Source organism: Sapajus apella, unplaced genomic scaffold (genome assembly GCF_009761245.1).
Source record: "Sapajus apella isolate SASKATOON/1434 unplaced genomic scaffold, GSC_monkey_1.0 scaffold7, whole genome shotgun sequence".
NCBI classification, from domain to species: domain Eukaryota; kingdom Metazoa; phylum Chordata; class Mammalia; order Primates; family Cebidae; genus Sapajus; species Sapajus apella.
In genome coordinates this window covers 35,759,160-35,785,192 of record NW_022436947.1, presented here as the reverse complement: position 1 = coordinate 35,785,192, position 26,033 = coordinate 35,759,160, and the positions used below count along the sequence as shown (strand labels likewise).

The window sequence follows — 26,033 nt, the reverse complement described above, 5'->3', positions numbered from 1 at the left end:
ATCATCTGGCAGTTTTTATTTGTTTTTTTATGGGGGGGTGGGGGTTGTTTTGAGACTTGAGTGTGTTACTCAGGCTGGTGTGCATTGGCACTATCTTGGCTCACTGCAACCTCTGCCTCCTGGGTACAAGTAATTCTCATGCCTCAGCCTCCCGAGTAGCTGGGATTACAGGTGTACCTCATCATGCCCAGCTCTTTTTTGTATTTTTAGTAGAGGCCAGGTTTCACCATGTTGGTCTTGAACTCCTGACCTCAGGTGATCTGCCCACCTGGGCCTCCCACAGTGCTGGGATTACAGGTTTGAGCCATAGCTCCTGGCCATCTGGCATTTTTAAATTTCAGGCTAACTAATGTGTAAGCTCTGGAATCAGACCACAATGGTTCAGATCTTGATTTGGCTATTTATTTGTTATGAACTTTGGACGAGTTTAACTTCTCTACCTCATTGTAAAATGGGGATAATAAATGTGCCTATACCGTAGACTTATTGTGGAGATTAAGCTTCGTAAGCACTCAGCATTTGCCATCATTATTATTATAACCACTAATTGGGGAAGTTCGAGTATCAGATAAGTGCTTGTGGGGCACTATCTGATACTAACATGAGCTCAATTATAGAAATACATATTCATTCTATTATCAAATTTATATTTTATAGCTTTTTAGAATCTAAAATTCTGTTGTTTTGATTACTTGGAATAATCTGTTAATGTACTTGTGATTGTAAGATCGTCAGCCTAATCACCCACCATTTATAGTTGAAAGTGAGAGCAGTGAAAAGACTTGCCCAAGCATTCATAGATAGTAACTTGGAGTGGATCTTAATTGACTAGTATTCTTTTTATTTTACCTTAGTCAACTGCTATAAATTAAAAAAATTTAAATGAATAATAAGGGCAGTTTAATTTCCAATTTATAAGGAAATCTCAGTTACGTATCTCCTCAAAATTTCTTTCAAGTTTCTTTCTTTATTTCCATTAGTAATGAAGCCAAAAATTTACCTGCTTAGTCTCTTTAGTGATACACATTCAAAATATATACACTAATTTAATTGAAAATGTATTGAGCACTGTGCCAGGTACTTATAAAGGACAGAAATATAATAAATGGCTCTTTCCTCAAAGAGATTGTTATATTAGGCTCTTATATTTGTAATTTTAGAAAAATATTTTTCCTCATATTTTCATTCTGCCTTTTGGGTATCATATTAATCTTTAAAGTGTTATTTTTTGTTTTGTGTCTTTTCTTTTTTTTTTAAGGCAGGGTCTCCCCGTGTCACTCAGGCTGGAGTGCGGTGGTGCATTCATGGCTCCTTGACCTTCTGGGTTCCCACAATCCTCCTATCTCAGCCCCATGAGTAGCTGAGACTACAGGTGTACATCACCTAATCCAGCTAATTTTTGTAATTTTTGTATTTTTAAATTTTTTTTGTAGGGACGAAGTCTCATTTGAACTTCGGGTCTCAAGTGGTCTGCCTGCCTCAGCTTCCCAAAGTTCTGGGATTACAGGCATTAGCCACTGCACCCAGCCTGTTTTCTGTTTATTTTAACATGGTCTTAAAGATAGCTTTATTCAGTCTTACAGTTTTTCTGATAAACTATTTTCTACTTTAATTGCTTTTTTTGTCTTTTACTTCATTTTTTCTACTTTAGAGTTTTGTTTTTATTTTTGTTTTGGTATTGTTGCCTTGCTTTGCTACATCTGTTTTTAATATTGTATTAAAATTTAGCATTTTTAAAAGTTTTTAAATTTTTAAAATATTAAATTTAATATTGTATCCCAGTGGGTTTTTTTTCCAGTTTGATTTAGTATTTAGCTTTGATTGTTGCCTTTACTTGTGTTTTGTGTAAAAAGGGAAGAATAAATGTATCCTTTTAAGAATTGGCTGCTTTGTGTGAGTCGCTTTGGTTTTAGGTACCATGTTAGAAATAACTGTAATTTTATGCCATTTAAAAATAGCTCAAAACTCCTGTGTTCACTTGGTTTCTAGGTCTATTCTGGATAAGCAGGTTTTGTGAAGACATTTATTCTTTCTTGGACCTCAGATTTACCAGACATCTCATGGTATTTCCTTTTATATTATTTCTTTAATGGCTGCTATTTATTCTCATTGTATTTTGTACATATTTTACTCGTCAGTTGGATAACCAGTTTTTTTGATTCACATATAAGATTTGAAACCTTGTGTTAATTGTTCAGGTTGTGTTTAAAAGATGGACTCTCACTCTGTCGCCAGGCTGGAGTGCAGTGGCGCAGTCTCAGCTCACTGCAACCTCCGACTGACTCCCTAGTTCAAGCAATTCTCCTGCCTCAGCCTCCGGAGTAGCTGGGATTACAGGCACATGTCACCACTTCCAGTTAATTTTTGTATTTTTAGTAGAGACAAGGTTTCACCCTATTGGCCGGGATGGTCTGGATCTCCAGACCTCGTGATCCATCCACCTAAGCCACCACACTCAGCCCATTTATGATTGCTTTTTAAGCTCACCCTGTTAAAAGTCATATCTTTCTGCTTACTACATTGACATTCCCTTCTTAAAACAAACTATGATTTGACCCTCCCTTCTTAAACTGTGATTTGACCCTAGCAGAGTCATCATTTTATTAAATATCAACAAGATTTTGAAGCAATGTGAGTTTTCTCAATTTAAGATTTTTGATACTAATGAAAACAGTGAAATACTTGCCTTCTTAATATCTTAGTACTTATGACCTCTTGTCTTCTGATCTTTTGTGAGTAAATTACTAAAATCTGCTCTTCCTATTGAATCATATTCAGAGTCTGCAGTTCTGTTTCAGATGTGATGACATATCTTTGTCCTGAGTATGAGCTTCTGTATTTTTAGGGATATGCAGTTATGGGAATATCATGTAGTTGTTTTTAACAATACTTGATTATACAGGGTGATAGTTCATTTGGCTAATTAAGCCAGAGCTGCAGTTTCTTCTCAAGTTCTCTAATGCATTCACCAATCATTTGTAGAATGCCGTTATGTTCCAGACAGTGTGCAGCGTTTGGGAGACAAGCAGCAATAGCACAAACATAAGTTATTGTCTGAAGGAGGTTTATGGCAAGCTTTTTACTGAAGCAGCAAGTGTGGTGTTTATTGAAGATTGCATATTTATATAAAAAGGGACATACTAGTAAATAAGTAGATTATCTTATATTAGAAATATCACTCAGTTACTTAAAAGACATTAATAATGACTTGATTTCCTTTCAGTATCTGCTCTGGTAAATAAGTGTACCACTAAATTTAAGATATATCTAAAATACAATACTTCTTGTGAGTCTAACATAAAAAAAAGTGTTTCTTCAAGCAGCGGTTCTTATATCTGCCTATAATTTTCCATTACACTTGAGAATATCTACTCAAGTTAATTCCTCTTCCTCTTTCACAGATTATACAGATAGTGAGCTCATACTTTGTGAGGGAAAAGTACCAAAGTGGGTAAATAACGTGTTAATAGTGGTTTGAATTCTCCAAGAATACTTGCCTTTTGCTTTTAAAAGGCTGTGTAATGGGGGGAGAACTACCGTATTACTAATTATTATAATACAAATATATGCAATAGTAGACAATTGCACACTGCTTTTCACTATTTCAGGTATAACATTAGAGGCAAGGATAATGAATGTTGCTGTTTTCAAATTTATAGGATTATCTATATCAGTTTTGTTTCTGAGTTGCACCTGTATCATTTTTGAAAAGACTTTGAGTATTTTATAAACATACCTGTAGCCACTGTTATGTAGTGAATTTAGATAAGAAAAATTGATGTTGAACGTAAGTATCTTTTAGTTGCTATTGTAAATTTGTTTTTTAAAAAAAAAACTTTATTAGTTTTTTCCACTGATTGTATTAGGGAGTATTAACTGTTTAACTGAACAGTATTAGTGGAAGAAATAGAGAACTCCCTCAACAGTATACCTAGAGTTAACCTGCTACAGAAAATTACAACTACTGTGCAATAATTGAATGTATTACAAATAAAATAGTTTCCCATATATACAGATACAAACAGTAGAGTAGAATTGGTTCAAATCCTGGTTTAATCTCTTAAGTGGAGTGACCTTGATTAAGCTATTTTTAAATTATGTGTAGCTGGGGGAGAGCTACCATATTACTCATTATTATAATATAAAAAATACAATAAAAGACAATTACACAGTGCTTTTCAGTATTAGTCTGTTTTAGTTTCTTTTCCTCAGTGGTAAAATGGAGATACCTACCTGAGAATTAGGAGGAATTAAATAGACCATTCATGTAAAAAGCTGATTATGGTGTCTAGTGCATAGTAAGTACTCAGTATTTGTTAGTATATTGTTAGATTACTCACTGAACAAAGATGATTTATTTTTGCATACTAACAGTATAAGAAACTATATTTTATCCTTTAAAATGAATAATTTTTGGCTCTTCACTAAATATGCCTTAGTAATCTTGTTGCATCCTAAATTCATACCCTCAGAAAGATTGTGATTTAGAAACTTTTCTTTTGATCATGATCACGTAACTGAATTGCAGAAAAATTAATGAAGGAGACTCGGAGCACATTTCAGTGTGTATTGAGATTTTAATAAAGAATGTTTTCTTCATGTTATTTTACATACTGTTACAGGGTGACTGTTGCTTTTTTGTTTCCATTTCTTTTAACAGGGTTTGTGGATGCACTTAGATGTTTGCAATGAGCACTGTGGCTGGCATGCCCCAGTGTTTTGGATACCAATGCATAGGACTCCATAGTAATCGAATTTACCAGAGGCGAACGTCATGAGCATAGTGATCCCATTGGGGGTTGATACAGCAGAGACGTCATACTTGGAAATGGCTGCAGGTTCAGAGTAAGTATTTAAATTGGTTACATAAGCAAAAAACAAAAAACACTCTTCTGGAGCTGGAAAGTAAGAAAAGGTGTGAGTGGAAAATACTAAGTTTCTTCTTTCCTAGCCACTTTTTAAAGTTAAAAAAAAAAGTGAATTTACCTTTCTTTCTCAGACACCAACATGATTGTTAACTTTGTTTTCCTTTTAAATAGTATTACCAGCCAGGTATGGTGGCTCACGCCTGTAACCCTAGCATTTTGGGAGGCCAAGGGGGGCAGATCATGAGATCACGAGATCGAGACCATCCTGGTCAATATGGTGAAATCCTGTCTCTACTAAAATACAAAAAAAAAAAAAAAATTAGTTGGGCATGATGGTGTGTGCCTGTAGTCCCAGCTGCTGAGGAGGCCGAGGCAGGGGAATCGCTTGAAACTTGGTGGCAGAGGATGCCGTGAGCCGAGATGGTGCCACTGTACCACAGCCTGGGGTGACCAAGCAAGACTCCATCTCAAAAAAAAAATTGTATTACCACTAATACTCATTATTGGATTGAAGTATTGACATGACTTTTTGACTACAAATTTCTGAGAATTGATACATTTTTCTACCATCTGTATTTTGCTGTAGTGTTTGATATTGCTATTCCCTTGTCACTGGAGCCACCTGCTGACAGGAGTCATTAATTTGTTAGTGCTTAGGTTCCCCCCCAACAACCAGACGGGGTTTTGCTCTGTCACCCAGGCTGGAAAGCAGTGGCTCAGTTTCAGCTCACTGCAACCTCCACCTCTCAGATTCAAGCAATTCTCCTGCCTCAGCCTCCTGAGCAGCTGTGATTACCGGTGTGTGTCACCACGTCTGGCTCATTTTTGTATTTTTAGTAGAGATGGGGTTTCACCATATTGGCCAGGCTGGTCTCAAACTCCTGACCTTGTGATCTGCCCCCTTCAGCCTCCCAAAGTGTTGGGATTACAGGCTTGAGCTACCGTGCTCAGCCAGTTCTCAAGTATTTTTAGTTTGAATTTGTGTAATTGAAGATAGTAAAATATTTTACATATAATGAAATATTTTCAAAAACTTATTCTTTTTTCACTCAGTGCTTAACATTTTTGCTTGTGATTTTTTGGCACTTAATCCACCGTGAAGAAACAATTTTTTTCTGCTGCTTTTGAAGTGAGTATTGATTTGTTTGTACTAATTGGAAGTGCTTTCATTGAAGCTTGGCTTTGTTTTTGTATTCCAAAGCCTGCTTAAAGTACTGTCCTTGCATTGTTTAAAATGTTCGTTCGTTCGTTCGTTCGTTCCTTTCCTTCCTTCCTTCCTTCCTTCCTCCCTCCCTCCCTCCCTCCCTCCCTCCCTCCCTTCCTTCCTTCCTTCCTTCCTTCCTTCCTTCCTTCCTTTTCTTCTTCTTCTTCTTCTTCTTCTTCTTCTTTCTTTCTTTCTTTCTTTCTTTTCTTTCTTTTCTTTCTTCTTTCGAGTTTTTCTCTGTCATCCAGCCTAGAGTAGCATAATCTCAGCTGACTGCACCCTCTGCTTCCCAGGCTCAAGGGATTCTCATGAATCAGCCTCCCAAGTAGCTGGGATCACAGGTGCATGCCACCACACCCAGCTAATTTTTATATTTTTAGTAGAGATGGGGTTTCACCATGTTGGCCAGGCTGGTCTCAAACTCCTGGGCTCAAATAGTGTGCCCACCTCGGCCCCCCAAAGAGCTGAGATTACAGCCATGAACCACTGTGCCCAGCCATGTTTATAGCTATTCTTAGGGTGATGCTGAATTTGTCATTTGTTTCGTACTTAATCATAAACAATTTTTTCTTCTAATTTTTTTCACTTGTGGTAATACATAAAGAGCTCATTGTATTCATACAATGTGTTATAACCGTGTTAAACAGCTCCCCTACTTTGAGCAAGATGTTGTATATAAAATATCTTAATCATCCCAGCAAAAAGGCAGGTATTGTTTTCATTTTGTAAAAAATGCATCTCAAGGAGATTAACACTTTTGCCTATGGCCACATAATTAATAAAAAGTAGAGTTAGGTTTGAACCCAGAGTTACTTGGCTCCAGATTCATCCTGCCACATAGGTTGGAAGAGGCATGTTTAGTTAATGGATGAGTTAACTGAAATGCCACATGTGATGAACTGAGGACAGTTGTCATACCAAACTTCGTTTGCTCTTTTTTTTTAATTTCTTACATATTTTAATATAAATATTTTAAAATAATAGACTGTAAGAGAGAGAAAAGAAGTGAACAAATTTTGATCATAAACCTGAAGGAGTATATATTGAGAAGTCATGGAGATCTTTTATACCTATTAATATAACAATTAATAAAACTCATTCATGTTATACCTTTAATAACATACACTGGCTGTGGTTATATTATTGAGGTGTATGTTATTGAAGGTCTTTACACTCAAAGGGAAAATTAGAGATCTAAGATGCTGGTATACGCTTCTCATCAAAACACTTAAAGTTTGATAGTTTACACAGGGAAGAAATTAAATTTTTAATTGGGAAGAAGAACATCCTTTAAGCCCAGTTTCTGAGGAATTAGAGCTTATTTATTCAATCATTCTAAACTGTTCTTTTTCTCTAAATGCTTCTCTCAGTTTAATGGTTGGCATTTTTCCCTTTTTAGATTTTCAGTTCTAACTTACTTAAATTTCTGCACTAATAATATATGATGTGGCTTAGATGTAATTTTTGGTGGCTTTTTAATGAATAAGGACATTTTGGTATAAACACAAATAAGATTTTAAATTTGTAAAGTGGTTCCAGAAAAATGTGGCAGTATCAACTAGATTATTGCAAACAGAATAGTGGTTGTTCTTCCTTCAAAGTTTTTGACATTAATTTAGAATTACAACACATTTGGGAATAGCCTATTTCCATTTTTAAGAATGGAAATATTGCATAAATAATTTAGTGGCTCATGCCTGTAATTCCAGTACTTTGGGAGGCTGAGTCAGATCACTTGAGTCCAGAAGTTTGAGACCAGCCTGGGTAATAGAACGAGACCCTGTCTCTACAAAGTAAGAATTTTTTTAAAAATCAGCTGGGCATGGTGGTGCATACCTGTAATCCCAGCTACTTGGGAGGCTGAGGTGGGAGGATCACTTGAGCCCAGCAGTTCCACACTGCAGTGAGCCATGACTGCACCACTGGATTCCAGCCTGGGTGACCGAGCAAGTCTCTATCTCAAAAAAGAAAAAATAAGGTGCCTGATTATCATTTTGAAGTAGGAGCAACCCTATTTCCAAGAATAGTTCTAGTCATACTGCACTCAATCCCGTACCAGGCAGGACTCAGTAGCTGGTCTTCTACCAATAGTTTTGTGACAGTGTTATTTGGGTAATCAATGAATTACCCTCCAAAGATCCATTATCACCGATTCTAGGCCAGGCGAATAAGGAGACTTTCAGTCTCCAATATATCTGAGGGAAAGGAAACCACACCCTGATACTCCCTTGAAGCCAGATGCAAATCAGGCTTACCATATTATTTTTTCTACCTGCTTTACTTACGAGACTTACGAGCAGCATTTCACCTTCTTTGGGCTACCAGTATCACCTGAACGGGTCAAAAGTAGGGCCTGGGTGATTCACTTGGATTACATCTTGACCCTTTGTCAGTTTTATCTGTGCCTCTAATTCCTGTAATTGGGCACTGTCTAAAATGTAAATCCATTCAGATGTCCAAGTCCTTGTGGTGTTCTTCCTTGTATTCTTCCACCTGCTATGTATAATTTAGTCATTACTTTGACCATGCCACCATCACATATAAGGCCCATGCCTAGTTCTCAGGCCTTATATTGACCAGTCTTGCAGCAGAATCTGATACTATTGACTCTCTACCTTTGGCTTTAGTGGAAAAATATATATATATATTTTAAATTGTGTTAAAATAGATATTTATCATGTTAACCATTTTTAAGTGAACAATTCAGTGGCATTAAGTACATTCACAGTGTTGCGCAGCCATCACTACTATTTTCAAACTTTATCACCACAAATACAAACTGCATTCATTAAACAACTCCTTCTTTCCCCCTTCTCCTAGTACTTTGTAATCTGTATTCTAGTTTCTACCTCTATTTGCCTATTCTAGATACCTCATATAAGTGGAATCATAAAATACTTATTCTCCTATGTCTGGTTTATTTTACTTAGCATCATGTTTTCAAGATTCAGCCATGTTACATAATACATCAGAATTGCATTACTTTTTATGGCTGAATAATAGTCCATTGTATAGATGTACTGTATTTTGCTTATCCATTCATCTGTTGATGGACACTTGGGTTGTATCTACCTTTTGGCTATTATAAATAATACTGCTATGAACATTGGTGTACAAATAATCTGTTTGACTCCCTGTTTTAAATTCTTTTGGTTTTATAGCTAGGAGTGGAATTACTAGGTCATCACATAATTCTACATTTAACATTTTGAGGAATGGTTTTCTTTTTATGGCATGATCTGCTTTTAAAATGTTTCTTCTTTTTCTTAAATATTTGTGTTTTCTAGGGATCTGTATTACCTTACTTTGTAAACTGTCCTGGAGATTTCGTCTGCTTTTATACCTTTCACTGTTTTTACATGCTTATGACTTCCAAATCTTCCTTACCTAATTCTCTCACAAGCTCCACCCACGTAGCCCTCTGCATTACTAGACCACTTAGATGTTCTGAGTAGTTCAAACTTAATAAAATTAGTACTATACTAATTCTTTCTTTTTCCTCTCTTGTCCTTTCTAGTAAATTCACACCAAAAAGCCCTCTTACTCATATATTCTATTTTTTACTCAAAGACAATACGAACAAGCCATGATTTTTCTAAAAGCATGTAAGTAATTTAATTTTCCCATTTTTTTTTTTTTTACATCACTGATTCCTTCTTGCCTTTAAGTCTAAATTCAGACTCCTTTTCTTGTTTTCATTTCGTTTTTTTGTTTTTCAGACTCCTTATAATAGTATGTAAAGGCTGTCTGGCTTCCTTCCTCTCTCCCTCCCTCCCTTCTTTCCTTCCTTGCCTCCCTCTCTTCCTTCCTTCTCTTCCTCCCTTCGTTCCCTCCCTCCCTTCTTTCCTTCCTTTTTTTTCTTTTTTTCTTGAGACCAAGTCTTGCTCTGTCACCCAGGCTGGAGTGCAATGGCACCGTCTCGGCTCACTGCAACCTCTGCCTCCCAGATTCAAGCGATTCTCCTGCCTCAGCCTCCCAAGTAGCTGGGATTACAGGCGCCTGCCGCCACACCTGGCTAATTTTTGTGTTTTTAGTAGAGGTGGGGTTTCACCGTGTTGGCCAGGCTGGTCTCAAACTCCTGACCTCATGATGCACCTGTCTCCCCCTCCCAAAGTGCTGGGATTACAGGCGTGAGCCACCACACCTGGCCCCCCTTTTTTTTCTTTTTTAAGGAAACAGTGTCTCACTTTGTTGCCCAGGCTAGCGTGCAGTGGTGCAATCATGTCTCACTATAACCTCAAATTCTTGGACTCAAGTGATCCTCCTGCTTCAGCCTCCCAAGTAGGTCAGACTACAAGCCCATGCCACCACATCTGGCTAATTTTTAATGTTTTGTAGAGATGGGGTCTCACTGTGTTGCCAATACTGGTCTAGAATTCCTGGGCTCAGGTAGTCCTCCCACTTTGGCCTCCCAAAGTGATGCAGTTACAGGCATGAGCCACTGTGCCTTACTGGTATATAAAGGCTTTTTGCCTCCTTTGTTGTGAACCTTTTCAGCTTCACTATTCGTCTCCTTTTTTTTTTTCTTTTTGGAGACAGAGTTTCGCTGTCACCCAGGCTGGAGTGCGATGGCGCAATATTGGCTCACTGCAACCTCTGCCTCCTGGGTTTAAACCATTCTCCAGCCTTAGCTTTCTGAATAGCTGGGACTACAAGTGCATGCCGCCACACCCAGCTAATTTTTTATTTTTAGTAGAGATGGGGTTTCACTATGTTGGCCAAGCTGGTCTTGAACTCCTGACCTCAGGTGATCCACTTGCCCCAGCCTCCCAAAGTGCTGGGATTACAGGTGTGAGCCACCGTGCCTGGCCTCCTCGCCATTCTTTTAAGTATGTCCAGGTTTAGTTTACATGTAGGTTTATTTTACACTCAAGCTATTTTGAAATGTTATCATTTATTTAATAAACTTTTTTTTCTGGGTCTCTGCCTTTATTTGTGCCAGTTTATGCCCTTTTCTTCATCCTTTCAGAATATTGTTTCTGTATTGTCTTGTCTTTTTTTCTTCACAGTGAAGTATAACTTTTTATCTCTGCTACACCACTAGACTGTGAACTTCTTGAGGGCAGGAATGATATCTTACCTCTGTACCTGTAGTGCCTAGAATTATGTATATATATTCACTCATACATATATATACACACACACACACATATGTATCTCAGTTCATATTCAGTTGCATCGATTGTGTTCTTTGTGTTCTCGTGACTTCCAAATCATCCTTACCTAATTCTGTCTCATGGGCTCCACCCACATAGTTCTGAGACTAGAGTTGGACTGGTGACAGTATTAACTCCTGATATTATTTGTAATTGTATATTATATGTGATTATATGTGACAAAGTTAGGGGATGCACTCTACTTATTAATCTTTTTTTTTTTGGGGGGTATAAAATATTTCCTTGAGAGTGTCTCACTCCCCAAGAAAGATAGGACTATTCTATAGTGATGGCAATAAGATAGAGATAATATTATGTGGGTCATATGGATTATACCTGTTCATGAAAACAAATTATAACCTCAAGCTGTACCTATAAAGTTACATGCTTTTTTCAAAAAGGGGAAGTAAGGGAATATAATATAGGAAAAGACATCTTTGTAGGTAGTACCATCTTCTGTAGGTACGTATTACACTTTTTTGAGTGAATGAACTTGATTGAGGTCTAGAATTATTTTAGATTTTCCCCCAGGAGTAAAGTAGAGAAGCAGCCAAGTTTTTTTCATTTTCTTTTCTTTTCTTCCCTCCTTGCCTCCCACCCTGGGCTCCCAAAGGTGCTAAGAGTATAGGCGTGAGCCACCACACCAGGCCCCATAATATGAGTTTTTTTCTTACCTGTCTCTCATGTCAGATTTTCATACATCCTGCAAAGTTTATGTAAAGTGTATATGTATACTTAACCTTTTTAAAATTTAAGTAGAACATAGTCATTATAGACATTTCAGAAAATATATTACCCAAAGGAAATATCCATTATCCAGCTATCTAGAAATAATCACTGACAATGTTTTGGAATATACTACGAGATTTTTTTTCTTCTCTGTATATACAAGTATACAGTGATAGAAATGGGTTGTGCTCAGGAGGATGAGATACAAGGATTGCTTGAGCCTGAAAGTTCAAGGTTATAGGGAGCTGTTATCGTGCCATTGCACTCCAGCCTAAGCGACAGAAGGAGACCTTACCTCCAAAAACAAAAAAAAGAAAGAAAAATGGGATCATACTGACTGTATTACCCTGTAATTTGCCTTTAACAAAGAATTTTGAGTAGCTTTTTTGGGGGAGGTGGGGAGATGGAGTCTCATTCTGTCACCTAGGCTGGAGTGTAGTGGTGCAATCTTGGCTCACTGCAATCTCTGCCTCCCGGGTTCAAGCCATTCTCGCTGAGTAGTTGGGACTACAGGTGCGCCTGCCACCACACCCAGCTAATTTTTTGTATTTTAGGAGAGATGAGGTTTCACCATGTTGGCCAGGCTGGTCTCAAATGCCTGACCTCAAATGATCTGCCTGCCTCGGCCTCGCAAAGTGCTGGGATTACAGGTGTGAGCCGCTATGCTCAGCCTTGAATAGCTTTTTCTTATTAACATTCAACAACAAATTTTGAGTAGCTTTTTAAAATTAACATTCAAACTCCTGTTTGAATGGTTTCATGATATTCCAGTCTAGAGGTATATCACAATTAAGTTTTAATCAGTATCTTATTGAATATGTAAGTTGTTTGAGCCAAATATTGCAGTGGAATCAATATCTTGGCATAATTTTTGTGCATATCTTTATTTACTTAGAATAAATGTAATCTAGAATTACTAGATCAAATGAAATGCAAGATCTTTTTAAAGGCAACTGATGTATGTTGCCAGATTGCATTCCTAAAAATTTGTGTCTACTCAGAAGAAGTCAATACCCTGGCGTTTTGGCACATTTAGTGTAGGAGAAAGTAATTTTGTAGAATTTAACCCTTGAGAGTATCCCATTATGATAGCGTGTACATACCTCAAAATTTACCTTGACATCTAACTTAATGTAATATATTCTGAGAAGTTAGGGCTGTGTACAATACAGTTAAACAAAATTGCCATTAAAATAGTTATATTTTAAAAGCTGATGTGTCAAATGTGATCCCAAGACAACCTCCAGACTCAGAGATTTGCTTGAAGGACTCACAGGACCCAGAATGTAGTTGTACTCATGATTAAGATTTATTACAGCAAAATAATTCAAAGAAAAATCAGCAAAGGGAAAAGGTACATGGGGTGAAATCTGGAGGAAAGCAGGTGCAAGATTCCATGAGGCTTCTTCCCATTGAGGCACATAGGATGCACTTAATTTCTTCAGCAATGAATTGTGACAACACATATGAAATGTTATCTACTAAGGAAGCTCATTAGAGACTCAATGCCCAAAGTTTTCATTGAGAGCTGTCACATAGGCACCTGCCTAGAATGTACCAAAATTCCAGACTCCTAGAAAGAAAGTAGGTATACAACATAAACCATATTGTTTGTATAAACAGTGTAGGCACAGTAAGCTACCCATAACATTTGGGGAAAGTTTCTTATCAGTGTAGGGAACTGTTTACCAGCTAAATTCCCAAATGCCAGCCAAGAGCCACCCTTGTAAGGAGGCCTTTCTATCCTTTGGTAACTCTTCTGCACAGCTGATTTTTGTAGGATTAAGTTGAACTATATGAATGCCATTTTTATAGGTCAGAGTTGGTCTGGTATATAATTTCATATTGTTCCACTTAAGGGAAGAGGAGTAAATTTCAATTTGTTGAGCACTGCTGTTCCAGGTAAATGTTTTACATGTGTTACTGCATTTAATTTTATCCTGTGAGCCCAGTGTTAACTTCTCACAGATGTGAAAATAAAGGCTCAGAAAGGTTAAATAACTTCCCTAAAGTCACAGATTTTGAGGTGTCAGAACTAGGGTGATATTGCTGATCTGTTTTAGATCATGTCTTGTTTTTTCTCACTAATCTAGTGGTAACTGTTAGCTATCGGTTAAATTTATTACTGTCTGTGCTTTTCAAATACTTCTGCAGAAACAAAATATATAAAAGAGATAAAAGGAAAACAACTCTGGTTAAAATGGAAGTGAAGGGCTTAGAGCACCTTTAACCCTTCTCCTACCGTAGACATTCCCGAGGATTCTGACAGCTTGCTCAAGACAGTAACTATGCTCTTAGGAAAAAGAAAAGGAAATGGAAATACCTCTGTTTCAGCAGCTATGGTAGACAATTGTGCAAAATCCTTTTTTTGGAGGCGGGGCGGGGGCAGTGGTGGCGGGGCGGTGGGGCTGGGCGGAGACTCAAAAAAAGACCTCAAGGTTGCACAGGCTGGCGTACAGGCTGGAGTACAGTGGTGTGATCATGGCTCACTGAAGCCTCCACCTCCCAGGCTCAAGCAGTCCTCCCTACCTCAGCACCCCGAGTAGCTACAACTACAGGTACACGCCACTGCACCCAGCTGATTTAGTATTTATTTGTAGAGACAGGGTTTTTCCTTGTTTTCCAGGCTAGTCTTGAACTCATGGGCTCAAGTTATCCATCTACCTTGGCTTCCCAAAGTGCTTGGATTATAGGCATGAGCCCCCATACCTGGCCAAAATCCTCATTTTTTAATACCAGGAAATCTGAAGATAATTTTATTTAGCCAAATGAAGGATTAAATACTGAGTTTAAAGAAAAAATCCCTGTTGTGACATTTAAAATTTGATTATTTAATGGACTAGAGTTTTAAAAACCTAGGTCAACGTGTGGCATGTAATACTAGATTTTGTAGCTAGCTCGTTTTTTTCCTCCATACGTTTTCTCATTTTAAAATTTAATTTGGTTTCTGATTATTAAAAAATATGTGTGTATTGTTGAAAATCCTCTTACTTCCCTAATTATTTTGGAATTTAGAATTAAATTTAGAGCAAGGGTCAGCAGAACTTTCCTGTAAAAGGCCAAAGAGTAAATATTTAAGACTTGCAATGATGTGGTTTCTGTTGTAACTGCTCAGCTCTCCTGTTGCAGCTGGAAAGCAGACAGTGTGTGTAAATGAGTGGGCATGATGATGGAGTTCCAATAACACTTTACCTACAGAATCAGGAAGCAGGGTGGATTTGGCCCAGGGGTCCTAGTTTGCCTACCACTTGTTTAAGGCAAAGGAATCTTGATAAGGTTCTTTTCCTAACAAAGAGTACTATTTTTCTCTGATTTTATTGGCTTTAGCAAGTACTATTTCATTGTTATGACTTTAAGTATAATTAGGTACAGGGAACAGCAGGTACAAAAGCTCCAAGGCAGAAACGAACTTAGAATGTCCTAAAGAACAGGGAAAAAATATCAAACGTGTGTTATAGACCAAGGGAAGAATATTAAGAAGAGATTAGAGAAGCAGGGCCTAGGGGCCATACAAAGTTAAGATTTTAAGTGAAAGAGAAAGTTCTGGCCAGGCCCAGTGACTCACGCCTGTATTCCTAGCACTTAGGAGGCCGGCTGATAGCTTGAGCTGAAGAATTTGAGACTAGCCTTGGCAATGTGATAAAACCCCACCTATACAAAACATATTACCAAAGTTAGCTGAGTGTGGTTGGGTGTGCCTGTAGTTCCAGCTATTTGAGCTGAGATGGGTTGGTCACTTGAGCCTAGGAGGTCTAGGCTGCAGTGAGCTGAGATCACACCATTGCATTCCAGCATGGGTGACAAAGTGAGACCGTGTCTCAAAAAGAAAAAAAAAAAAGAAGTTCTAATTCAGTGCTCTAAATTAGTAAATATTTATTGAGGACTTGTTATATGCCAGCTACTATTTTGGGTACTGGGGACACAAATTCAAATCTAAAATTTTGTATTTATATTCAAATTCTGTTTTTTCTCTTACAAAATAGAAAAATGTCACTTTAAAAAAAAAATAGAGTGCTGTTCCTCCACTTGCCACCTGGATCTTTTCTCACCTTTTCAGTTTTTTGTTTTGTTTTGTTTTGTTTTGTGTTGTTTTGTTTTGTTTTGACATGGAGTCCAGTTCTGTCTCGCAGGCTGGAGTGCATTGGCATGCATGATCTCGGCTCATTGCGACCTCTGCCTCCCGAGTTTAAGTGATTCTCCTGCCTCAGCCTCCCAAGTAGCTGGAATTACAGATGCCCACCACCATGCCTGGCTAATTTTTGTATTTTTAGTAGAGATGGGGTTTCACTGTGTTGGCCAGGCTGGTCTCGAACTCCTGACCTTGTGATCCACCTGCCTCAGCCTCCCAAAGTGCTGGGATTGCAAGTGTGAGTCACTGTGCCCGGCCCCTTTTCACAATCTTCATTCTTCCCTCTTGCTTGCAGTCATCCCATGTCTCTTGCATCTTCAGTTTGTCTGTTAGATCATTTGTATTACGTACAAATATAGTAGAATTCTTTCCCTTTCTTAATTATTTAATTTCTCTAATCCTCTTTATAGCAAAACTCGTTGAAAAAGCTGTTTGTATCAGGTTGCACAACACTACTATAACCTCCCATGTTATCAGACTAATTGGTAGTCTTATATAGCTTTTTTCAGATTTGATGTAAATAATCATATCTTCCTGGTCTTCCTACTTTGGGTTAACTTTGGATTTCTAGGACCACACTTAATTGACCACTATTGCCCATTTTTTCCTGGCTTATTCTATTATGCCCAGGCACTTTAAATGTCTAAGACTCAGCTGCAGTCCCCTTAAAAAACTTGGTTTTTAGGTAATTACCTGGCTTTAAATACAATCTCTATGTCTGGTTACCCTCAAATTTTTATCTCCAGTCATAATCTTCCTAAGCTTCAGACTTGTATACCCAAATTGACAGCTTCACTTGGAATTCTTGATCTTCTTCTGCCCCCAAATCTGCTTTTGGTTGTAGTTTTTTAGGCTCCTCTGTTTCTTTCTTCTTTCTTTTCTTTTTTTTTTTCTTTAGACAGAATCTTGCTCTGTCACACAGACTGGAGTGCAATGGAATGATCTTGGCTCCCTGCAGTCTCTGCCTCTAGGATTCAAGTGATTCTCGTGCCTTAGCCTCCTGAGTAGCTGAGATTACCTCGCTAATTTTTAAATTTGTTTTGTGTGCGTATGTGATGGAGTCTCACTCTTGTTGCCCAGTGGCAACTGGAGTGCAGTGGCTCTCTCTCAACTCAACGCAACCTCTGCCTCCTGGGTTCAAGCTATTCTCCTACCTCAGCCTCCCAAGTAGCTGGGTTTACAGGCATGTGCCACCATACCCGGCTACTTTTGTATTTTTAGTAGAGATGGGGTTTCTCCATGTTGGTCAGGCTGGTCTTGAACTGCTGACCTCAGGCGGTTCGTCCACCTAGGCCTCCCAGAGTGCTGGGATTACAGGTGTGAGCCGCTGCACCCGGCCTAATTTTTAAACTTTCAGTAGAGATGGGCCATGTTGGCCAGGCTGGTCTCAAACTCCTGGCCTAAAATCATTCACTTGTCTTAGCCTCCCAAAGTGCTGGGATTATAGGCATGAATCACAGCAGCAGGCCTCATCTGTTTCTTTCTTTCTTTTTTTTTTTTTTTTAGATGGAGTTTTGCTCTTTTTGCCCAAGCTGGAGTACAATGGTGTGATCTCAGCTGACCGCAACCTCTGCCTCCCTGGTTCAGGTGATTCTCCTGCTTCAGCCTCCCAAATAGCTGGAATTACAGGCATGTGCCACCACACCTGGCTATTTTGTATTTTTAGTGGAGACGGGATTTCTCCATGTTGATCAGGCTGGTCTCGAACTTCTGACCTCAGGTGATCCGCCTGCCTTGGCCTCCCAAAGTGCTGGGATTATTGGCATGAGCCACCGTGCCTTGCCTCATCTTTCTTTAAATGGCTCCATCTCTATCCAGCTGCTTAAGTTAAAACCCTAAGCTGTCATTCTTGATTGGTCCTTTCCCCTTACCTCTGTCACCCAGACTGGAGTGCAGTGGCACGATCTTGGTTCACTGCAACCTCTGCTTCCTGGGTTCAGGCAGTTCTCCTGCCTCAGCCTCCAGAGTAGATCGGACTACAGGTGCATGCTACCATGCCCAAGTAATTTTTATATTTTTAGAGACAGGATTTCATCATGTTGGCTTGGCTGGTTTCAAACTCCTGACCTCAGGTGATTTGCCCTTCTCAGCCTTCCAAAGTGCTGGGATTATAGGTGTGAACCATTGTGTCAGGTTGAAAGTATATTTTGAATCAGTATACTTGTATCCATTTCTACGTTTGTCCTAATCCAGCCCTCCTAATCCAGCCCCTTGTAATCTCTTGACTAGACACTCGAGTGGAATACTCTCCCATGTTTCTCTTTTGCCTTCTGTAATTTATTCTCTGTAGAAGGTACTGTGCTGCTTCTGAAGCATAAACCAGATCATGTAATTCTCCCACGTAAAAAGCTTCCAGGCCCTCTTCCTTCTCTAATCTCTTCTCACTGTTCTCTCCTTATGCCACTATTATTTCCATATTGATTATTTGTTGTTGTTGTTTTGAATATTTCAAATTTGTTTCTGCCTTAGGGCCTTTGTATGTGTGATTTCCTCTGCCTGGATCATTCTTCTTATGTTCTTGGCATAATCTTAGCTAAACGCCAATATGACCTTCCAGTGAGGCCTCCCCTCTTCACATTATCTAAATTAGTATCTGAAATACCTCTCGTTTTATTTAATTGCTGCCATGCTTTGTATTTTTACTAAAACATAGCTTTATGACTACAAACATCTGTTTTATCACTAATATCACTGTATCTACAGCACCTAGCACAGGGTTTGGCATATAGTAAGCATTGAGTCATGAATCATATTGCTTGAAGGCCATTTTTAACTTTTACTTATTTTGTATTTATATTTTTTGAGAAGGAGTCTCGCTCTGTTGCCCAGGCTAGAGTGCAGTGGTGCAATCTTGGCTTACTACAGCTTCTGCGTCCTGGGTTCAATCGATTCTCCTGCCTCAGCCTCCCAAGTAGCTGGGATTACAGACATGTGCCATCATGCTCAGTTAATTTTTTAAATATTTTTCGTAGACACGGGGTTTCACTGTGTTGGCCAGACTGGTCTCAAACTCCCGACCTCAGGAGATCTGCCCACCTCGGCCTCCCATAGTGCTGGGATTACAGGCGCGAGCCACTGCGCTGGACCCATATTGCTTGAAGGTCTTACAGTTAAACTATATTAAGAATGATTATTGGGCTGGGCGTGGTGGCTCAAGCCTGTAATCCCAGCACTTTGGGAGGCCAAGGCAGGTGGATCACGAGGTCAAGAGATCGAGACCATCCTGGTCAACATGGTGAAACCCCGTCTCTACTAAAAATACAAAAAATTAGCTGGGCATGGTGGTGCGTGCCTGTAATCCCGGCCACTCAGGAGGCTGAGGCAGGAGAATTGCCTGAACCCAGGAGGCGGAGGTTGCGGTGAGCCGAGATCGCGCCATTGCACTCCAGCCTGGGTAACGAGCGAAACTCCGTCTCAAAAAAAAAAAAAAAAAAAAAAAGAATGATTATTGAATGCCCATATCCTAACGAACTCCATTTCAATTGTTAAGAAGAGATAGAACTAAAGCTAGACATATTTTAAAGCCTCTTCATTGTAGAAAGATGTCAGGTGCTGTATAATTGAATGAAAAGTCCCTCATATATAAATAGTCTTTAAACATTGGCGATTTCAGTATATTGAATGCAGAGTTCTTTAAAATAGCAGTTCTAGTTAATATCTATTTAGGGAATCTGGAAAAGTTTTAAAGGCATTAGGAAACTAGCAGAATTAAAATAGTGTTGAGAGGCAGATTAACATTTACTATTAATACCTGTGTTATCTAAGTGATTGTTTACTGACCATGATATAATACATTGAGACAGAACGTGGGAAGACAAGGGATATAAAACTCTTCCGTATAAAGAATTTTAACAAGTAATGGTATTTTTTGAGTGATAGTATTTTTACTGTGAAATTTTTAATTGCATACTGTTTAATTGTTGAAGGATTAAAGATGCAGTTTTCCAGATCATATAGTTGTAAGAATTAAGAACTTAAAATATATAATAATTTTATTCTCTCAACTCTGAAGTCTATGTAAAGATTGCTTTTCAGAATTTATAGTAATGTACTGTACATCAAAGATAGGCACTTGAAACTGATTCTAGCTGGACATGGTGGCTCATGCCTGTAATTCTAGCACTTTGAAAGATCAAGGTGAGGGGATCGCTTAAGGCCAGGATTTCTGAAATTAGCCTAGGCAACATAATGAAACTCCTGTTGCCTACAAAAATTTTTTTTAAAAATTAGCCAGGCTCGTGGTGGCTCATGACTGTAATCTACTTGGGAGCCTGAGGTGGGAGGATCACTCGAGCCCAGGAGTTTGATGTTATAGTGAGCTATGGTCATACCACCACACTCCAGCTTGGGTGACAGAACTGAGACCCTGTCTCTTTAAAAAAAAAAAAAAAAAGCCAGGCATGGTGGCTCACACCTGTAATCCCAGCACTTTGCAAGCCAAGGTGGGTGGATCATCTGAGGTTGAAAGTTTGAGACCAGCCTGGCCAACATGGGGGAACCCGGTCTCTACTAAAAATACAAAAATGAGCTGGGTGTGGTGGTACACGCCTGTAACCCAGCTACTCAGGAGGTTGAGGCAGGAGATTCATTTGAACTCGGGAGGCAGAGGTTGCAGTGAGCTGAGATGCCACTGCACTCCAGCCTGGGCGACAGAGTGAGACTCCATCTCAAATTTTAAAAAAGTACAAAAACAAGCCACATGTGGTAGCGCACGCCTGTAATCCCAGCTGCTAGGGAGGCTGAGACATGAGAATCACTTGAACCTGGGAGGCAGAGCTTGCACTGAGCCGAAATCATGCCACTGCACTCCAGCCTGGGTGACTGAGCGAGACACTATCTCAAAAAATAAAAAAAGCAAGTTGCACATTTTAATATCTGTTTGTTAAATTGAAAAGTTACCAGTTTGGACTCTGGATGCTATACACTCATGAGGATCACTTTGAAACTAGGCATAGTGCCAAGTGCTTTTCAGAAAAGTAAAGAAGTAGGTTGGGCAAAGGAAATTTACCTATTTTTGAGGATGATGGAGGGAGCCTTGGGGAGGTAGTACTTTCTACCTGTGCTGATCAGTTTCAGGGCTTCTCCTGAGCCTACTGGATCTAGGAGAATTATTGACAGATTACTCAACCTCACATTTGAAGCTCTTAGTTTTATTTTGTCATACTACTACTCCACTTACATCATTAACTTGCCTGGGAGAGAGACAAACCATTAGTTGCTCTGTGTAGTTTTTTTTCTTTTTATGTTTTTCTGAGATAGGTCTCACTATGTTGCCCAGGCTGGACTCAAACTCCTGAGCTCAAGTGATCTTCTTCCTGTCTTGGCCTCCCAAGGTGTTGGGATGACAGGCGTGAGCTACCGTGTCTGGCTGTTTTTATGGTTTTGTTGTTGTTGTTGTTAGAGATAGGGTTTTTTTTATGTTGCCCAGGCTGGTCTCAAACTCCTGGCCTCAAGCTGTCCTCCTACCTTGGCCTCCCAAAGTGCTGGGATTGTTACAGGTGTGAGCTGCTGTGCCTGGACCTCTGTATAGTTTTTCAGAATAAGAGATCATATTCCTTAGCTGGATATGCAGGGTTACTCTAGTCTTTGTCTATTCTCATCTCTGGCCTTTTCTCCACTCCTTTAACTGCTCTGAATTTTAGTAATTCTTTTTCATTCTGTTCTTCCTAAACTTCAGTGAACATAAAATTGAAGGTGTTTATTAAAATGTAGATTTCTAAGCCCAATCTTTAAACATTCTAGTTTATTACATTAAGTAGAGCTGTGAAAAATAACAGCATGCACTACAGGTAATTGTGCTGCTGGTTGTCTGTAGATCATGCTTAGAGAAACGTGGTTTAATGTATGATGCTGTTGCTATCCCTGACTGCGTGCGTGCTTTCTGTCTGGAATACTTATTCCATCTCTTTGACTTCCCTATTTTATGGACTTGTTAAACTGCCGTTCTTTAAAACTTGCTTTAAATGTGACTGTTATGAAGGTTCCTGTGTGCATACCTCTGATGGCACTACTGTAATTACTGTTATACTTGTTTCTTTGCCTGTAAGTCCATTTCTTAAGAAGGATCACTTTATTTTTTTATTTCCAGCATTTGGTACAGTATCTCACTGCCTGGTACTTACTGTGTGCTCAAATGTTTATTGATGGAAAGAAAACTGTATTATTGTAAGTTCCTTGAAGGTGGAGACAATGTCTCATCTTTGTGTCTCTGATGGTAGCTAGTGAACATTAAGCTCTCAGTATTTGTTTAATCAAACTGGTTTATATGTCGGTATTCTCCAAGGGTCTCTGTGAGATTTTTGCTGTTTTAAAAATTTGCTATCTAATTTGGAGCTAGGAAAAAAATTTAAGTATATTTGGAATCATTCTGGATGACTACCATTTTATACCACATGCTGCCGTGAGATTTCAGTGCAGGTACTTGAATTTGTGTTAGATGTTTATGTTATTCAGATCACAGAGAGATAAAGTTTAATGTGATGTTTTTCTAAATCCAAACCTCCAAAGGAAAATCTTGCTCTGTCTATTACAGGGGTTTATATACTACTTACATGAATAAACACTATTCCTGAAGTCTGACTTTTCTATACTACTTTAAGATTCCACCAGCCATGTTTTTCTGTCTTTTTGCATGTGCGTGGGGTATAACTTCTTCCATCATTACTGGGTTTTTCCTATATATTATTTGAAGTAAGTTACTTTTGCTGGGGTAATAGGTCCTGTCTCCTCTAGCAAAATTAGTGATTTATTTTAAATAGGCACCATTGTGCCATTGGACTTGTACATAGAACCACTCTATTGGAAGTTTGAATTGTTGTGAACTGAAGTTATAAAACAATTTTAAAGCAACTTCAGACTATTTGTAGTTGTACGTGAGCAAATTCTTAACAAATAAGTAGTGTAATGTATCTGCATAAGGCATTATAGTTGAGAAAATGGATTTTCACATCCTTTATATCATTTGAACTTCATATTGCTGGGAAGAAGATAAAGCAAATATCTTTATTCCCGCTTTATAAACAAAAACCCTCAAGTTCAGAGAGGTGAATATGGCATTCTTTCTACTGGAGTAAATGCCCCATTAATTGTCATAAACGTTGGGAGAAAAAAACAATAGATGCATGATGGAAGATTGTTAGCAGCACACAAAAATATTACGTGAAAAGTAATTACAATACAGTAAACAAGTGCTTCACGAATCCTAAAATTATGGAGTTGGAGCAATCAAGAAAGGGATCTTTAAGAAATACTTGAAATAAGCCTTAAAAAATGTGTTGTAATTAAGGAGTGAGGGTTAAGAGATATTCTACAGATAGGGGCTTAGAAATGCCCAGGATGTCTTCGTGAGTGGGAAGAAAGGTGATAGACTACTATTCTTGCTAGTACACAGTGTGTAGAGTTACTAAATGTAAGATAAAAAGCTTGGGGAACTTTTTTTTTTTTTTTACTTTTCAGTATGGAAATGCAAATATATACATGACAGTATGTAAAACAGAATAGTAATCCCAGTTGGCCATTACTTCAGCAGTATTTAAAGTTTTGTCAATCTTGTTTCATCAATCTTTCAGTTTTTTTTTGTTTTCGTTTTGATACAGGGTCTCTGTCAGCCCAGGCTGGAGTGCAGTAGCATGATCATAGCTCACTGCATCCTTAACTTCCCTGTCTCAAATGATCCTTCTGCTTCAGCCTCCTGAGTAGCTGAAGCCTAGGACTATAGGTGTGAGCCACCATGCCCAGCTAGTATTTTCATTATTTGGTAGAGGTGGGATCTTGCTGTGTTGCCCAGACTGGTCATAAACTTCTGGTCTCAAGTGTTCCTCCCTTTTGGCCCCCAGAAGTTCTGTGATTATAAGCATGAGCCACTGCACCCAGCCTCTTAAGTATTTTAAAACAAATTCCCATTTCAACCATGTATTATTTCATGCATGTGTTATTCCCTATATATCACTAATAGTTAAGGAGTTTTTTTTTCTGCTACAGTACTGTTCTCTCATATAACAAAATTAACAAAAAATATCCAGTTCATCTTCAAATTTCCTTACTTGTCTCAAAAATATCTTTTTGTAATTGATATGTTCAAATTGAGATCTAAACAAAATTCACACATTGCATTTGCTTAAACTGTCTCTTGAATCTCTCTTCATATGTAACAAACCCCCTCTTTTTAAATTTGTTTGCCTTTATGCCATAGACCTGTTGAGGAAACTGGAAAATTTGGCTTGTAGACGTTTTAACTTTCTGGAGTGGGCTGATTGCTTCCTTCTGGTATCATGTACTATTCTACTTCCCCCATATTTCTGATAAACTGGTATTTGGATTTAGAGATATAATTAGCTTCAAGTTCAGTTCTTTTTCTTTCCTTTCCTCTTTTTTTTTTTTCCTTTTCAGTATATTTTATAGGTGGGACTGCATACTTCCTATCACATAGCATTAGGAGAGGTAAATAAAGCTTGGTCGTCTAACTCCTAATGATGATAATAATGATCAACAGATTCAGTTGTTGTCATCTTATCTACCTATCAACCTTTTACCTCAGAGTTTTAGCATCCATAGTTATTTGTTGCCTAGATCTATAACCTCTTAAGGATTGCAGTTTAGTTATTTTTCTGATTTATTTATTCCTTCTGCATTTTTTAGCTGTTGGGGAATTTCTAAAAGAAGCAGTTAGCACCTAAGTATTGGCTTCTTCATTAACAAGAGAATATACTTACCATTTTAGTTTTAGAGCCAAGTCGCATGTTAGAATCCCCTTTTATGCATTTCAGTTATTCTGCTTGCTGGCAACAGAATTCAGAGTTTTGAAAATGTAACTTCATTTATAAATTATGATGTTTTTGACCCTACCTTACTGCTTATATTTTGGGAATAATTTCATTACCTGCTACTAGGTTGGTGCAAAAGTAAATGTAGTTTATTTTTGACCATTTTGAAAATTTTTGAACATTTTGAATTCTTGGAATATGAAATGAATATCTTTTGGGAAATTTCGCATGGATAAAGAGAAAATCTTTTGGATCCAGTGATTTTAGAACGTACATATACTTCCTGCTGACAGGTTAAAAAGAAAAAGCACATAGAAAGCGGTATATGAATGAGTGTAAACCACTATATAAGTTCTTCACTCTCTAACTGAAGAGTAAGATATCAAAGTTATGTAAGTGAAATCTCATTTTTCTGTAGGATGAACACTGCATTGTGGATTATGTTTTGATACATAATTATAGAAACACTTCTATAAATGATTATGAAGTATAACACTTAGAAATATAACACTTCTGTCCTTACGTTTGGGAAGAAGGAAAAAGAAATTCATGCTTGTTTTGCTTTTGGACCTCAAACTGCAAAAGTTACGGCCGCAATTGCTTAGTTAAGATGGAAATTGCATTAATTTTTAGATGAGGAGAACATTAACAGAAATGTGTTCTGCTTGGAAGCAGTTGGATTCAATACTATCTATGCTTTCAGGCATCCACTTGGGATCTTGGTTGGAATATTTTCCCTGTAGATAAGGGGGTACTACTGTACATGCATTAGACATGAAGATTTTAATAATTTTTAATTCTGCTTTCTTGCATTGCCAGCTTGTCAGTGCTGCAGCTTTAATTTGAATCATGAAATTATACAAAACATTTGTGACAGATTTACATGCTTAAATTTATCTGCATTTGCACTTAAAGTTTTATTTTCTTCCTAACCATTAGCTACTTCAAAATATCCAAGTTTGGTCCATACCTTTTAGTAACATATTTTGCAGAGTTTGATCTAAATTTTTAAGGGTGAATCTTTATGCTCTGGTCACAGTTCCTACATGTTGCTTTAATAATAGCATTGTAAATCATTGCTAAAATTTCATTTCTTCCTTCTATGTAATTTTTTTTTTTTTTTTTTTTTTTTTTGGAGGTTTTTTCATTTTTCTCACCCGGGGGGGGAAGAAAGGGGCGACGGCC

The 26,033-nt window shown here is 38.1% G+C and overlaps 1 protein-coding gene across 9 annotated transcripts in view; it reads left to right on the top strand.

Moving 5' to 3' along the window:
• Positions 1 to 26,033, top strand: part of KMT2E (lysine methyltransferase 2E) — a 101,590-nt gene that overhangs the window by 22,650 nt on the left and 52,907 nt on the right. For 5 of the 9 annotated variants that reach the window (XR_004268188.1, XM_032275715.1, XM_032275721.1 and 2 more), the window contains exons 2-3: positions 1,990 to 2,063; positions 4,661 to 4,845. Coding sequence is in view for 7 of the 9 variants with exons in the window: in XM_032275715.1 (XP_032131606.1) it covers positions 4,775 to 4,845 (71 nt within the window). In the remaining 2 variants the exon portion in view is untranslated. Of the gene's footprint in view, positions 1 to 1,989; positions 2,064 to 4,212; positions 4,299 to 4,660; positions 4,846 to 22,230; positions 22,244 to 26,033 lie in introns of those variants that run through there. The other 4 variants (XM_032275720.1, XM_032275716.1, XM_032275717.1 and 1 more) reach the window with 3 other exon arrangements.